Here is a 15,977-nt window from a genome sequence, read left to right on the forward strand (position 1 = left end):
CTGCAGATGGCCCAATAGAGAAATCACCATGGTGGTAAAGGTACTGATGGTCACAGGGACAGAGCCAGCCAGCACCAGCCCTGGGAGGGTGATGAGGCCACGGGGACCACTGTGACCCGCCACGGCCCGTGCCTGTGCAGTATTCATTCATTAGGAGGATGTGGAATAAAGGCTGCTGCAGGTGGAAGGCAAGGTTACCATCCTTCTGCCCCAGTATAGGAGTTTCAAACAGTGTCACTGAAGCTGCTGCCAAACAACCTCCTCGTCTTCACCAGATTATCCAAAAGACGGAAGCAATAGAACTGCTTTCAAGGCCTTTAGGCCATTCCTCCCGCCACCAGTGCTACCCCTTCGGCAGCTCTGCAAGTTACAGGAGCGTTCCTAGTTGTCCAGAGATAACCCTCCCATGTTCCCCTTTCTGTTGTTTTTTGTTCTCATTCGCTCTTTCTCCCTCTCCCTTTCTCTACTTCCCTTTCTCTCAAGTCTCCCTTTTCTTTCTCTCCTATCTGCCTATCATTCTCTCTCCTTCTCTTTCCCTCTGCTGCTCTCCTCCTGCTTGCTTTCATTCACTTGCACTTTCTCTTCCCTTCTTTCTTTCTCTCCTTCTCCCATTCTTTCCCTCTTTCTCTCCCCTTCTCTCCTTCTCTTCCCTTCTTCCTTCCTCCCTTCCATCCTCCCTCTTTTCCTTTGCCTTTTCCCTCTTTCCCACTTTCTCCCTAGCATGCTTTCCCTCTCTCTGTCAGGAGCAACCATTTGAGCCCTCACGGTCAAACACAGGCTGAGACACTCGAGAGCTTGCTGGGCTGCCTGGGAGGTGGATGGAGCTCCAGCTCTGCTCAGGAGCCGGCACCAGAAAAGGAGCTTCTCCAGCACAAAGCCTTGCACCCAGCTTTGACCCTTAGGTGTGGAGAATCCCAAGGGTCTCCAGAGAGGGCCAGAGGACCAAGATGGGTGCTGACTGGTGCCCAGGAATTCCCCAACACACTGCCAAGGCCAAGGGCTTTGGCAGGATGGGGTCTGTCAGGGCTCTGTAACAGCACATAGGCTCTAGGCTCCTGGGAGAGTGCAGTGACCTGCTCCTGCTCCAGGTGAAAGGCATTTGCAACAGCCCACAGCCAACATCTGGCACAGCTGCAGCTCACACAGAGCAGGAGAGCATCTTTCCCGTTCCTTGTCAACCCCCACCAACCCCTGGCCCTTTCCCCCCTCCTCGCTGCTTCACACCAAGCCTACTGATTACCTGAGGTCTCTCCTGGCATCACTGTGGTGCCCCATCTCCTGGTGCCCTGCCGTGCTGCAGCTTGGCCGTGCTCCCACCCTGCCGGGCACTAAGGCCATGCTGCCACCCGGGTCAGAAGAGCGGGCTGCTTTGGGGGGATCGCTCTGGACCTCAACGCTAATCATGTCATGTCCTAGGCCAGGGCTTCCTTCCCCATCCTTGAGCCAGTGAGAATCATGGCCCTTGGGAAGAGCCCTCCGGGGCAGCGTGCTGGAGGAAGGGGAGCGCATGTGCAGCTCCAGAGCCCACAGCATTGGGCTGGCACCAGGGAGGTTGGCGAGGAGGGAGAGGACAAGGGTAGAAGGCCCTTCTGCAGGGCAGGTCTTGGGCGCTTTGGGGCTGTCCTTACCAGGCACTCGCCAACCTGCCAGGCCTGCGCTGCCTTGAGCAGGAGCCCCAGCTCCTTCCATTTCTCCATGCTCCTTCCAAGGAGCAGAGCAGCACCGAGAGGGCCTTCCTGAGGGGCCTGCAGGCCTCTCTCTTTGCTCCTGTAAGGACTTTTGTTCCCCTTTGGAGGTCGCAAGAGAACTGAGTAGGAACCCCAAAGGAATCACCATGCCAGTCCCCACAGTATCTTGTGCCTAGTCATGGACTGTCAGGGATTACAGTCCCTTCCAACCTCAAGCATTCTATACTGCATTGCCTTTTTTTTTTTTTTTTCTTTTTTTTTTCTTTTTTTCCACTGAGGGCAATGCTAGGGCTGATGCCCTTGTGTCTGCTGTGCCCTTGGGTCCTCTCCCTAACAAACACCAACAGGCTTTATTATCTCATCACCTTTTTCACCAGGGCAGCTCGGCGCTTAGTTGATTAGGCTTGATGCAATCCACGGCACGATCCATAGTTAGTGCCACCATTTTTGTAGCACAAATACAAAAAGGGGAATTGTCAGGAATTACAGCCGGTCTGTGGAATCCCTGGCTCCCTTAGCAGAGAACGTTAGTCTTAAAAAGATTAGAGTGTGTCTATGAGACAGGGAATTCACATGGAGACAGCAGAAAGTTATTAACAAGTTTAAGGAGGTTTTGGCCACGGAACAGAAACTGGCCAAGCTCAGAATCATCCGATCATAACTCTGTCACTAGCTACTGTCCTTTGTAGTCCTCACCAATAAGCAGCAGACACGACGAGGAAGGCTCGGTATAAACAATGTACTTGGAGACCGATAAAGTGCAGTTTGTGTTGCATCTACCCCAGTTGTTTGTGTTTTTGGCCACCACGACTGCAACAGAGAGGAGGCATTTGAGGGCCCTGAGATCACAGGAAATCCCACCGCATGGTCAGGAGGTACCTACGGAGCTGAGTGCGCGACACTCAGCTCCAAGAGCTGCTTTTCCAAGCCGGTCTCCATCACCCTTCCCCTCCCTGCGCACTCCCATCTCCTCCCTGGCCAGTGCCAAGGCCTCAGCTCTGCTCTATTGCCCCCAGCTGCCCTCATGTGGCCCCATCTCCCCTCCAGGCCTGCACGGGCCCTGCCCTTGCCCCACGGCTCTGCTCCTGCATCAGGATTGCCCAGAGCACAGGACCTTTAATGGAGCTCCCTTTCCAACACCCTCCAGACTGGCACACTGCGAGGTTCCTCCAGCTGGGAGCTGGCAGCAGTGCTCTTTATTTTGCATTTCTCCCAAACGGAAGCATTTGCCAAGGCCCCAGTGGGAGCTGCGGTGTCCGCATGGCCCCTCGGGAGTCACTCTCAGGGCCGCAGTGCAGGTCTGCGGGGTTTCTCCTGCTTGCACTGCTCCCGTGTGTGCCGCAGCGCCGGGAAGGCCTCGCGCTTTGCTCCATTCTCCCGGGTCTCCATCTTCTTCCCAACACTACGGGGGAAAGTCGAAGCCGCTCAGTCGTTGGTGCCGGCAGCAGCAGGGCGCAGAGCCCCTGCAGAGCTCGCCCATCTCTGCAGCCACCGCTCCGCAGGCCACAGTGCCCACAGCCAAGTGCAGCATTTCCTCCAGCACCACCAGCAGGACAAGCGAAGCAGCCCCGCAGGAGAGAGGCGCCCGCATTGGCACGCATTTACCAGAGGAAGGGCTGCTGGCCCATTCTCCACAGCCCTTGGGCCTGCAGCCAGCTCGACTCCTCCCGGCAGGCTTCACAGGGCTGTGCCCGCTACAGACCCCGGAGGGCTCGCGCTGGCAGCACGCTGCAAGGGCAGGGAGGAAATGCACACTGGCTGCTGCCCAGCCTGCCCTTGCGCGCCCGCAGCCCCTGCACTCGCGCTCCCGCTGCCACCCGCCAGCCCCTGCAGCCAGCACCAGCCCCACGCGCTCCCTGGGGCTAAGCCCGGCCACCCTGGAGCCGGGCAAAGCGGCGCCTGGCACATCCTCCCCGGGCAGCAGGAGCCTTCGCGCACCCCACGCTGCTCCTGGGCGCTCAGCAACGCCAGGCCGTGCTGGGACACGCCACACACTTACTCTTGCCGTGGCATCTCTGGGCCTGGCGACGCTTTCTTCTCTGATATAGATGGAAGGCCAGGAGAAACCACCGTTCCTGCAGGACGTGCTCCAGTTTCCTTCCTCTTGTGGCCCTGCTGGAAGGCACCACAGTGCTGTGGCTGCTGCTGCTCTGCTTCAGGTTGCAGCTATTGCGCCAGACAAGCAGACAGGAGCCTTTTCAGATGGCAGGAGGTGAGGAGAGAAAAACCGTGGGCTCAGAACGATCCAATGTGAATCAACATGAGAAAAAAAAAAAAAAAACAGTTTTTTGAAACAAAGCCATCCCTTATACACCAGTTCCTTTCCCGCGCGCGCGCACGCGCGCTCCCGTCTCATCTGATTGGCTAGAGTCTTTCTCCTGATCGGTTGTTGTCAGGCTCCATCGATCTTCCCTTAGGTCGCAGGTTCCAAGGAAGCTTTTGTTCTGTGCCATGTGTTTGCTCCAACGTCTCTTATGGCTGGTTCATCAGGCGGCCATTTTCCTCCAGGAACGACTCCACAGGAGGTCAGAGGCAACACCGCTCCCTTCACAAACATCGCTTCTGTCCCTCCCTCATGGTCATGGGCAGGCAAGCAGGAACGCCAAGGGCACAGACACATGGCATCATTCTCAAGACAAAAGACTGTGGCCAAAATAGCTAAGGGAATGAATACATCTGAAGGAGTCTCTGAGGCCTCCCTGGCTGTACAGATTTGCTTCTCTACTCGGCAGGCTCACACCAGCATTACTTAAATCCCTGCCACCTACCAGGTCTCTCTTGTGCCTGTCCAAGCAGGGAGCGTGGCCTCAGGAGATGTCTCCTTGACAAATTCTCCTGCTCTCTGTGCATAACTCCCCACTGCTGGTGGCAGCACACTGCAAAAGCACCACACACACCCAGAGCTCCCATGAGGAGCAGGTTCTGCAGCTTGTGCTCACAAAGCAACCCAATGCGAGCACAGGCTTCCCCAAGCTATCGCTCCAGGAGCCTCACCTCACTGCTCCCATTGCGCACCCTGCTTTGGGCAGCATTGCTCCCATCACCCCTGCATGCCTGGGGCGCGCAGGTGAAGTCCCTGAAGTGTGTCCCTAAAGTGTGGGACAAATGTACTAAGGCGTTAGCCGAGGAGATGATGTCTTCAGGTTGTGGGAAAAACCTTAAGGCTTGGGGAAAAGCTGTACAAGCCTTGCAGAAAACTATAAAAGAGCAGGAGACCTGGGTGGTGGTAAAGGACTGTTTGTTGGCCACCCCGAAAATGGGAGTCGGGGCAACCGCACAGACTTTGCACCCCCCAGATGATGGCGATTCTGCTGAGGCTAAAGATCTGCAAGAGGGCGATACATCCCCTCCATCCCCGAACCCCGTCCCGCTTACAGAGGAGCAGAAACAGCCGAAATCTGTTTGGGGCGAGCTAGCCGAGGAAGCTAGGAACATTGAAAAGAAGCCAGAGCTTGGGGACGTCTGGGCCAGGCCACCACCCTATGCCCCCCAAAATGGCGCCGAGCCGCAAGGGGAAGGGCCAGGCAAGGGTGCCCCCGGCGGGAACAGGGAGGAACCGTTAGAACTAACAAGCGCGAGTGAGGGGCTGAGAACCAATGAGCCTGACCGGACCGGTGAGGGAGGCCCCAGGGAGGCGCGGAGAACCGATGAGCCTGACCGGACCGGTGAGGGAGGCCCCAGGGAGGCGCTGAGAACCAATGACCCTGACCGGACCGGTGAGGGAGGCCCCAGGGAGGCGCTGGGAACCAATGACCCTGACCGGACCGGTGAGGGAGGCCCGAGCGAGGCGCTGAGAACCAGAGCGGCCATTTCACAAAAGGCGCCTCCGCGGGTAGAAGGCGGGGCGAGCCAAGAGGGGGGGAACAGCCCGCCCAGAACGGAAGTGGGCGGGACGGAGGTAGGCGGGGCCAGAGCCCAACGAAAAAGTACCGGAGCCCGGAAGTGACCAGTCAGTCGAGTTCCGGTTCCGGGTCAGACACTAGTCAGGACGAGTGGCTCACAACTGATTCAAACTTAAGGAAGGAGAAAAAGAAGGTAAACAGAACTAAGGGCCAAAATATTCCCGTCTGAATTAAAGAAAAACCGCGAAGGGGAGAAACCCCTCTCACGGACTGGAAGGAAATAAAGATCGCATGTGCCGACTGGGCCCCATCAGCCGCGCTAGCGTTCCCGGTCCGGGTGACGGAGGGGGGACAGAGGGTCCACTCGCCGATAAAATCTAAGGACGTAGAAGTGATTGTTAAAGCAATTGCAGATAAAGGGATTAATTCTGCCATGGTCTCAACCCTCATAGATGGTATCTTCGGGGAGGACAATATGCTCCCGTTCGATATAAAACAAACTTGTAGGCTGATCTTTGATGCAGCAGGGATGATTGTTTTCAAACAAGAATGGGAAGACAACTGTACGAGGTATTTAGCCCTAGTAACTGGGGCAGATCACCCATTACACGGCTCCAGCCTGCAGCGGTTAATGGGTGCAGATCCAACAATGATCACCCCCCAGGCGCAGGCCCAGGGCCTGCGAGCCCATGAAGTTAGGACAACTACTCGTGCGGCCAGGGAAGCCATTCGCACGGCCTGTAGAGCTGTTGCCAAACCACCGCCATGGTCCACAATAAAGCAAAGTGAAAGTGAGAGCTTTACACAATTTGTAGGTCGTCTCCAAGCAGCGGTCGACTCTTCGTCCCTGCCCACGGAGACAAAAGGCCCGATTGTAGCGGAATGTTTACGCCAACAATGCAATTCAGCAACCAAAGAAATCCTGCGATTATTGCCGGTGGGGTCAAGTATCGCAGACATGATTAAGCATGTTGCAAAGGAAGAGCATCTGACCCCAATTCAGGTGGCTGTTCACACCGCAATAGCCACCGTAATGGCATGTTCTAAATGTGGCCAGGCAGGCCATGTTGCAGTAAACTGCCCTTGGCTGGGGGACTCGCTGGCAGCGCTCCCCCCACGCCAAGATCGACCCAAAGGTCACTGTCAGGAAAGATGGCAGAGTCAAGTGGTGCCCGCTTAAGTCTATTAAACCAGACCTTCAAAATAAAACTAATGAAAATTGTGAGTTTCTGTTCACAGGACCGGACCATCGGACGCCCCCGTAACCCGTATGCCCCGGTGACAAGCGTCCCGACCGAGCCTGTGAGTTCCACGCCGACCGAATCCAGAAAACAACAAAACAGCCTCCGCAAGAGGGGACTGCGATGCCTTTGCGTGATCTTAATTTTGGAGCTTGTCACTACAGGACAAGTAGAGTCACGTCAGACCTTTAAATGGGTACTTGAACAGATCGAACAATCTTGAGTAATTAGTACAAAAAGAACTACAGGGTCACCAATTTTCAGTGCCACGCCTTGCCAACTAGCACCCATTGAACCCTGTTCCAAACGCAGCTGGTACGAAAATTGGTTCACCGGTTTGCCGTGGTTAACCACCCTGATATCCACCTTGATGGGGCCGATCACAATGATACCTGCTGGCACGTACGGCCCTACATGGCAGGATGCACCGGGCTTAAACAGACAATGCAGAGAGAGAGAGGGGGTGAGACTCCTAACACTGAGGCCTACGTTGTCTCTGCGGGGACGCCCGCCGAGTTAGGAGCCTATTGGCAACCCTCTAATCTGCCAACTCGAGAGAATGTTCAGTCTCAGTGTCCTGCCGACAACCAGTGGAACTCACTAGTGGAGTGCACAGCCACGTGAGGTCGTGCCACTGGATGGAAATTGTGTTTGTGCTGTTTGTGTCTGTGGTCTTTAGATCTTTATTGTGTAATATATATCAGCAGAGAGGGCTGAATAAGCACAACAAGAAAGTGCAGAATTCGAAAGCGGGAAAGCCAGGAGTAACTCAGACTACGGCGTTCCCCCCACCCACCACCCATGTCACCGGTGGAGGACTGGGAGCCGTACTCTGACTTGTATCCTTGGAAAGAGAGCGTGTTTTCAGTGTGGCCAACTAGGACATGTGAAAAAGAAGTGTCCTAACAAATTTAGGATTGAAGGCACGGGCCCAAAAGGATTTAATGGGAACTGTGCAAAATGCCAAAAGTTTGGGCATAAGGCAGCGGAGTGTCGGTCCCAATTTTGTAAGGACGGTACACCGTTGCAGGGAAACGAGAGCCACCGCGTTATGAGGGACGCGGCGAACAAATATCCCCAAACGATGGCTGCCTCTGCGAACTCTCCTCCACAACTCGCGGAAGTGCAGGAGTCGATCTGGCCGTGGCAAAATCCACAATAATTAGAGATTCTGATGTGCACATATTAGAGTCCACGTGCACTGGTCCCCTGGGAGGGGCCTATCCGCTTTGGTGATTGGCCATTCCTCAGCTTCAAAAATGGGTGTTTTTGTTCTACCAGGGTGTATTGATGCTGATTACTCTGGAAATATTGGTATAATGATAAAAATCTTCAACCTTCCTATTACTATTCCAGCATTGAGCAGGATAGCCCAACTGATACCTTTTTGAGCCATAGTTCCTAATCCTGGACAGGCCCAGCATGGAAACAAGGGCTTTGGATCTTCTGGACCCCCCCGAGTCACCTTTTGTGAAAAGATAACTACTCAGCGTCCGACGAGACTCGTGAGTATGATGGGACCGGACGATGTCCGTCTTACTGATGTTGCCATGATGATTGATACAGGTTCGGATATCACTGTCATTCCCAAGTTTGCGTGGCCACCACAGTGGGATCTGCAAGAGGTTGATGCTCCTGTGACAGGTATCGGAGGGCAATCTCCTACGCAGGTTAGTCGATGTTTTGTAACAGTTATGGATAAAGAGGGAAATAGAGCCATGATAAAGCCTTATGTGATGTGCACATCGTTGTGGCTGCTGGGAAGGGATGTTCTGGCCCAGTGGGGAGTCATCTTGCAGACACCTTTTCCCTAGCGGCCATTGGGGGCAGCTTCCGCCCTACCTTAAAGTTAACATGGATCACAAAGGACCCTGTGTGGTGGACCAATGGCCGCTGCCAGAGGAAAAGCTACGTCACCTAAAGGAACTAGTCAAAGAACAGTTAGACCAAGGTCACATTAAGCCATCCGCGAGTCCTTGGAACACCCCCATTTTCACCGTTAGGAAAAAATCAGGAAAGTGGAGGTTGTTGCATGATCTCCGAGCTGTTAACGCATGCCTGGAAAACATGGGAGCCCTACAACCAGGCTTGCCCTCACCTGGTATGCTCCCACAGGCATGGAGTTTGCTAATAATTGATCTAAAAGATTGTTTCTTTACAATACCCCTTGACCCGGAGGACAGTGAAAAATTTGCCTTCACGGTTCCTACAATCAACAGGGAAGGCCCATCAGAGCGATACCAGTGGGTAGTTCTTCCCCAGGGAATGAAAAATTCGCCAACCATCTGCCATTGGTTTGTGAATTTGGCCCTGAAACCGTGGAGGGAAAATCACCCAGATTTGATTACGTACCACTATATGGACGATATCCTAGTAGCAAGCCCTGAAGTTTTACCAGCCGAGCAGGAAGAGGAATTAATTAACTGTTTAAAGGGATTTGGCTTGGCCGTTGCCCCTGAGAAGGTTCAAAGGGAAGCTCCTTGGAATTATTTGGGCGTGGTTATCACGGAGGCCAGAATTAGACCCCAGAAGCTTAAATTGCGGACAGAAATTGACACTGTTAACTGTGTGCAAAAATTAGTGGGAGACATACAATGGATCAGGAATTTTTGCGGTATTATGAATGAGGAAATGGAGCCGTTGTTTCAACTGCTCAGGGGAGCTAAAGAGCCTGTGGAAAAGCGGAGCTTAACTACAAAGGCTGCCTCAGCCCTCGAACAGATTGAGGAAAAGATAGCCGAAACAGCTGCCTACAGATTCCAGGAAAGATTACCAATATCCCTGGTGGTCTACAGCCGAGAAAGGGAGGTGGTGATAATCATCGCCCAGATAAACGAGAAGGGGATCCTGTTTGTACTCGAATGGGTTTTTCTCCCGAGTCACCTACGACGCACCTTAACTCAGAGGCATGAGGCAATTGGGTTGGGAATTTTGAAAGCCCGGCAACGTTTACGAACAATTGCCGGCAGAGAGCCTGACAGTATTATACTGCCTCTAAAGGCTCTGGAGCTAGCTGAAGAATGGTACTTGAAAAGCGTAGAATTTGCCTTAGCCATTCAGGGAATTAGAGTGGACAATCACTATCCTAAGCATCCCCTCTTCCACACCTCTTTGGAGCTGGAAGAATGAGAAATCCAGAGCTCAAGACCATTGTCAAATGCGATTACTGTGTTCACGGATGCTAGTAGCAGAACTGGAAAATATGGGTACGCTTTCCCGGAGTTAGATCTTTGGAATACTCAAATCTGGAGGGAGACCGCATCTGTGCAGGTCCTAGAACTAAAAGCCATAGTTTGGGCGTTTCTAACCTTTCACGATCGACCCATGAATATAGTCATCGATTCCCTGTATGTGGTAGGCATTGTTCAACGAATCCATAGGGCAATTATAGGGCATGTAAACAACCATAGTCTCCAAGCCTTGTTTGTTCAGCTTTGGAACATCACCCAACAAAGGAAGCATGCTTTTTGGGTGTCACATATCCGTAGCCATACTGCACTCCCTGGCCCTTTAACAGAAGGCAATGCAGTCATAGATAGTGCCGTGTCGGCAGCAGGTATTCCCTGTTCGGCAGAACAGCAGGCATCAACTTCTCGCTCATTTTTCCATCAGTCTGCTCGAGCGTTACAACGCGAATTTAAAATCTCCCGAGCAGCAACTCGCGCTATTATTGCTGCCTGTCCTGATTGTGCAAGACTGACCCCTTTACAGGAAATGGGTACCAACCCGAGAGGGTTACAACCAAGGCAGATATGGCAGTCGGATGTTACAGAATTTGCATCCTTTGGGCGACTGAAGTATTTACATGTTACTGTGGATACCTGCTCGAAGGCTCTCTGGGCGATCCCTGCCACTTCCACAAACGCCAAGTCGGCCTGCAAACATTGGGCTCAGGCAATTGCCATCCTAGGAAAGGCTGACATCAGAAGGACAGATAACGCACCCGTGTATAAGAGTAACACCTGTAAAACCTTTTTCCAGCAATGGGGAATAACCCATCAAATGGGTATCCCTTATAATTCATAGAATCATAGAATCATAGAATGCGTAAGGTTGGAAGGGACCTCTAGAGGTCATCTAGTCCAACCCCCCTGCACACGCAGGGTCACCTAGAACACATGGCACAGGACTGCGTCCAAGCGGGTTTTGAAGATCTCCAGAGAAGGAGACTCCACAGCCTCTTTGGGCAGCCTGTTCCACTGCTCTGTCACCCTCACTGGTAAGAAATTTTTCCTTAAGTTCATGTGGAACTTTCGATGTTTCAGTTTGTGGCCATTACCTCTAGTTCTGTCAGTGGCCACCAGGGAGAAGAGGCCATCATCCTCCTCACTGCCTCCCTTGAGGTACTTATATACACTAATTAGATCCCCTCTCAGCCTTCTCTTCTCCAGGCTGAACAGGCCCAGCTCCCTCAGCCTCTCCTCATAGGGCAGATGTTCCAGGCCCCTGATCAGCCTTGTAGCCCTGCGCTGGACTCTCTCCAGCAGCTCCACATCCCTCTTGTACTGGGGAGCCCAGAACTGGACACAGTTCTCCAGATGTGGCCTCACCAGGGCTGAGTAGAGGGGCAGGATAATTCCGGTGGTCAGGCCATTACCGAGCGTCACCATCGAAATTTAAAACAATTATTGTTTGCTTTGAAAAAAGAGGGGGAGAAGGGTCCCTACGAATTAATCAGCAAAGCATGTTATGTCTTAAATTGGCTTAACCCTCGAAATGATGATAACATACCTATTTTCACCCATTTTTCTGAAAACTCAGCTGATCTTTCAGGAAAAAAGGTGTAGGTAGAAGTTTTCTGGCCGCAGAAACAGATCTGGGAAGGTCCAGTTGAGTTAGTTACGTGGGGACGGGTTTATGCTTGTGTACTTGCAGGAGACGGAGCGACCTGGGTACCGGCCAAGTGGGTACGGCCGTGGTTGCGGAAGAAACAGAAAGAGTTGATGGACCAGGATGTCAGAATGGACCAGGCTCAGCTGCTTGGTGAGCATCTTGATAACGGTGACAGGGATAGTGCAGGGGAAATGGCGGACAGAAATTCAGCAGAGGGAGAACATTTGGGTCACCATAGCTAATCAGACAGGCCAAAATGCCTTCTGTCTCAGCTTGCAATGTCCAGGAAACCCTTTCCGCACTTGCTTGATAGGTGTCCCTGCTTGGCAACCTCAGGAATTCAATGGGTATGTAGCTAATTTTGCTCTGCTTAATGATACTCTATTAAATACCACTGTGTGCCCTTACCAATTAGGGCGAACGGCAGAACAGTTAGACGCGTGCTGGCAGTGTGAAATCATCAAAAGTCTGAATGGCACTCTGACTTCCCCGCCAGAGGAATTAGACTTGTTGGGAAGTTTAAATGCCACAAATACCACCCGAAATGGTGGATGGGCTAGTTTTGAACCACATAGCGAAGGCACACTTGAAGAAAGTACATCGCAATGGGCGGCGGTTAACTCGAGGCTGAAAATTAATGATGTTTCTCTTCACACATATACCCAATGTAATTTAACAAGCTGCTCTGCAAAACGGCTACCACCAGGAGTGTTTTTAATACACGGAGATCGGGCATGGAACGGAATACCATCCGGTCCACAAGGAGGTCCATGTTATCTGGGGAAACTGAGCTTATTTCATCCTAATATATACCAAGTGATGACTTTTGTATCCAAAAGGAAAAAAGGATCGATACATGAGTCAGATTGTACAGAAGTCGGAGATCCAAAGTTTTGGTCAAGGGTAAAAAACTGTCTTTGTGTCCCTGCTTCTCCCAGGGGGCATCGCCGCCCGAACAATGACTTCCTTAAAGCAGTTAGCATCCTGGACAAAGAATGAGTTAAATTTAACATCAGACATTTTAGACCAGCTATCGCAAGATGTAGCTAGCGTTAATCATGCAGTTCTGCAGAATAGAGCCGCAATAGATTTTCTGTTATTAGCACATGGGCATGGGTGTGAGGATTTTGAGGGTATGTGTTGTTTAAACTTGTCCGATCATTCAGAGTCTATCCATAAAAAGATTGTGCTCTTGAGGGAAGGGCTGCATAAGTTAAAGGAAGAAAGTTGGGTATTAGAAGATTGGCTCAGATCGCTAGGCTTAGGACCATGGATTACAGGAATTTTGTACCACTTGTGCGTGATTGGGATGGTTATACTCGTGCTTGTGACTATGTTGCCTTGCTTTTGCCAATGCTTGCAACGCTTGATGCATAATATCACTAATTCTGTTTTTGAAAAGAGGGGGAAATTTTGGGGCCTTGGCGATTTTACAAGAATATGAGGAGCTGAAGTGATGGGATCCAAGGTCACCCAGAGGAGAAGATAACGCCTGTTAGCAACTTTTAATGAATTAAGCCAGCCATAGCCAGATAAGCGTCCGGGAGGCCCAGCAACAGAGCATCGAGAAGAACACCAGTCAGCTGCAAGCTGACTATGCATGGACACTATAGCCTAACCAATGGGAGTGCTGTTGCTTAGCGCGTGTCTGCGTTTACGGGTGTTGGAATTGTATAAAGCTACATAGCAGACAATAGTAAGGCGAATCAAACCTGCTTCACATTGAAGTGTCGTTAATTCCGTCTCGCGATGGTGGGCCTCGGCAGTCCCTGAAGAATCTTTTATAGTAGTATTTGTTTTTGTTGATAGTGTTGAGATTCTTGTTGTTAGTTTTATTGATATTGTTTTTATTATTGTTGTTGTTATTGTTTCTTATATTGTTGTTTAAATATGTATTCCTGTATCACTGTTTTAGTGTTGCATATTTTATCCAAGTGATCTCAGGCACTAAAATCATCCCCACTGCAGGTGTCTGTGTGTAGGCCCAATATTCCAAACACTAGGGGCAAGTGAGGGCCACCAAAAGGTCCCTTTGGACTTCCCTTCACACGTGGCCCTAGGGATGCCACAGTCCCTTTTCCATCTTTTCCTTTTTCCTTTTCCATCTTTTTCTCTTTTCCTTTTCTTTTTCCTTCTCCTTTTTTATTTTCCTTCTTTATCTTCTCTTTTTCTATTTCTTTTACTTTCTTTTTTCTTTTTTTTTCCTGTTTCTGGTCCTTTTTTTTTTTTAGTCTCTTTCTTTCTCTCTTTCTTTCCTTTCTCTCTTCCTTTCCTTTCCTTTCCTTTCCTTTCCTTTCCTTTCCTTTCCTTTCCTTTCCTTTCCTTTCCTTTCCTTTCCTTTCCTTTCCTTTCCTTTCCTTTCCTTTCCTTTCCTTTCCTTTCCTTTCCTTTCCTTTCCTTTCCTTTCCTTTTATTTATTCTTTTTCTTTTCCCCTTCTTTCTTTTTCCCCATATTTCCTCTAATGTGTATCTATGGGAGAAAACTGCGGCTTTTTTCCACAGTTTTTCCACAGTGGCTTTTTTTGTGGGGGAGAAAACTGGAGAAAAGAATCGTAGGACATCAGGGAGCCAAAGAGCATTCCCCACAGGCAGCAGGGACTGCAGCTCTGCTCCACACTCAGGTGCTCCCCTTCTAAATGCCTGCACTCAAGCAGTGCCAGGAGAGGACAAGCTCATCCTCAGGAGAGCAGGCATTGTTCTCTGGAAAGGAAGGGAGCTCCAAGGCCAGGCCTGCAAAGGAACAATGGTTCTTTTCCAGCAATGTGTATCCATTCCAATGACAGGCTGTGGAATTTGTTGCTCCTGTAGGGAATATGTGTATGGTTCCTGACAAAACGGGGAGCAGCTGAGATAAAACCAGATAAAACCGGAGCCAAACGCTCAGCCTGCAATCGCACTCCCAGCACCAAAAGAGTCAAAGGAGAGGGCGCCTTGGCTTCAGCAAGCCCAGCACAGGTTTCCATACTTGGGAAAGTCAGTCACTTAAAATATATTTACCAAGTTTGGTCTTTACTTAGAAAAAGGTGACACTGGATAAGCAGGGTTCTTGTTTCTGAGCTTGTGATGTCAGAGATGCCAAGAACATTCCTGTTGGCATGAGAGATGCCAAGATCTGGGGACCAGGATGGAGGTTGCTCTGTCCAGCGGGAGCCTCTTGCGGCATACCAGCAAGCAAGCTTGGCCAGCAGCAAGATGCTCCTCTGGGCACCAGCACTTTGGTGGCAGGGGTTGCGCTGCTTGCTTTTGGAGGGCTTTTGTCTGCGTGAGGGGGATCTCCTGCTCCGTCTGCTCCTGGCTTTGCCGTTCATACCCGACTGTCAGGAATTCATTTGCTATAGCAAGTGAGCACTGTACCGCAGTGCTGGGCAGAGATGCAGCAGCTGCAGGTCCCTGCTGCGGCTGAGGGCACATTTGTGCCTGCTCTGCCCTCTGCAGCCCTAGGAAGCCGTGGCAGGGCAACCAGTGCAGATGCCGCACCAAGGCTGCTCTCAGCCACAGCACATGGCACCTGCAAGATGCGCGGCAGGACAAGAGAAGGAGCCCAGCAGCGCACCTGGGGCTCCCAGGACACCACCAACTCACAAGGGCTCTGCTGAGGACATGCACACCTGGCCCCGGGGCACAACGGCCCTTTGCGCTCATTGCGCTACCAAGGAACACGTCTCAACCATGGAAAACAAAACTTTCTCTAGTTCGTGGGGCTGTAAGGGCAGGAGTGGAGCAGGGAAGAAAGAGCAAGGCGTTCAAGGCTGCTTGCAGGGGTGGAAGCAGAGCCCCAAGTGGAGCCCGGCCTCTGGGCAGGCAGCCACCAGCAGCACCATGGGGCTGCGTGAGGAGCCCTCCTTGGCACCCAGCAAGCCCAAGGCCACGCACTGCTCTCTGCCGCCAGGCTCAGCAGTGCCAGGGGGAGTCCAGCACACGCAGACCCTTCCTCACGGCAGCCCCCCTGGCCCCTGTTGCTGCACTCCTCCCCCCACGCAGCAGTGGAACATCCCGGAGGGGCAGTTATCGCCACGGGAACACGGATGCTTCCCAGGGCTGCGCCTCACAGTGGCCCCAGTGCTGGCCACGCAGCAGCAAGGCCAGGTGAGCAGCAGGGCCGCGCAGCACCAGGAGCCACCCGTGGTGCCCACAAGATGCAGGGGAGCTGCGGGGCTGCAGGGCAGCCTGCGCGATGCCTCCCAGGGGAGGCCCCCAAACCACCGCGTGACACTTGGCGCTCACCTCTCACATTGCCCTTTTCTCTCCTCCACATGGCACTGGGCTCCCTGCCTGGCAATGGGGCTGCCGGTGGCAAGGAGGCTGCTGCGGGCAGGTCCAGCACTGCCTGCTTTGGGCCCCTCTGCTCCCACATGGAGATGCCAAGAGACTCC

At 52.2% G+C, this 15,977-nt stretch overlaps 1 protein-coding gene across 1 annotated transcript in view; it reads right to left on the reverse strand.

Moving 5' to 3' along the window:
- LOC148592961 (uncharacterized) overlaps window positions 1-15,977 on the reverse strand; it is a 375,952-nt gene that overhangs the window by 291,978 nt on the left and 67,997 nt on the right. Inside the window, exon 3 of the mRNA XM_088533010.1 lies at window positions 8,824-8,829. Within this exon, the coding sequence (XP_088389136.1) occupies window positions 8,824-8,829 (6 nt within the window). The remainder of the gene's footprint in view (window positions 1-8,823; window positions 8,830-15,977) is intronic.

Source organism: Tinamus guttatus, unplaced genomic scaffold (genome assembly GCF_059628265.1).
Source record: "Tinamus guttatus ecotype Peru unplaced genomic scaffold, ASM5962826v1 Tinamus_guttatus_pri_ptg000474l, whole genome shotgun sequence".
NCBI lineage: Eukaryota > Metazoa > Chordata > Aves > Tinamiformes > Tinamidae > Tinamus > Tinamus guttatus.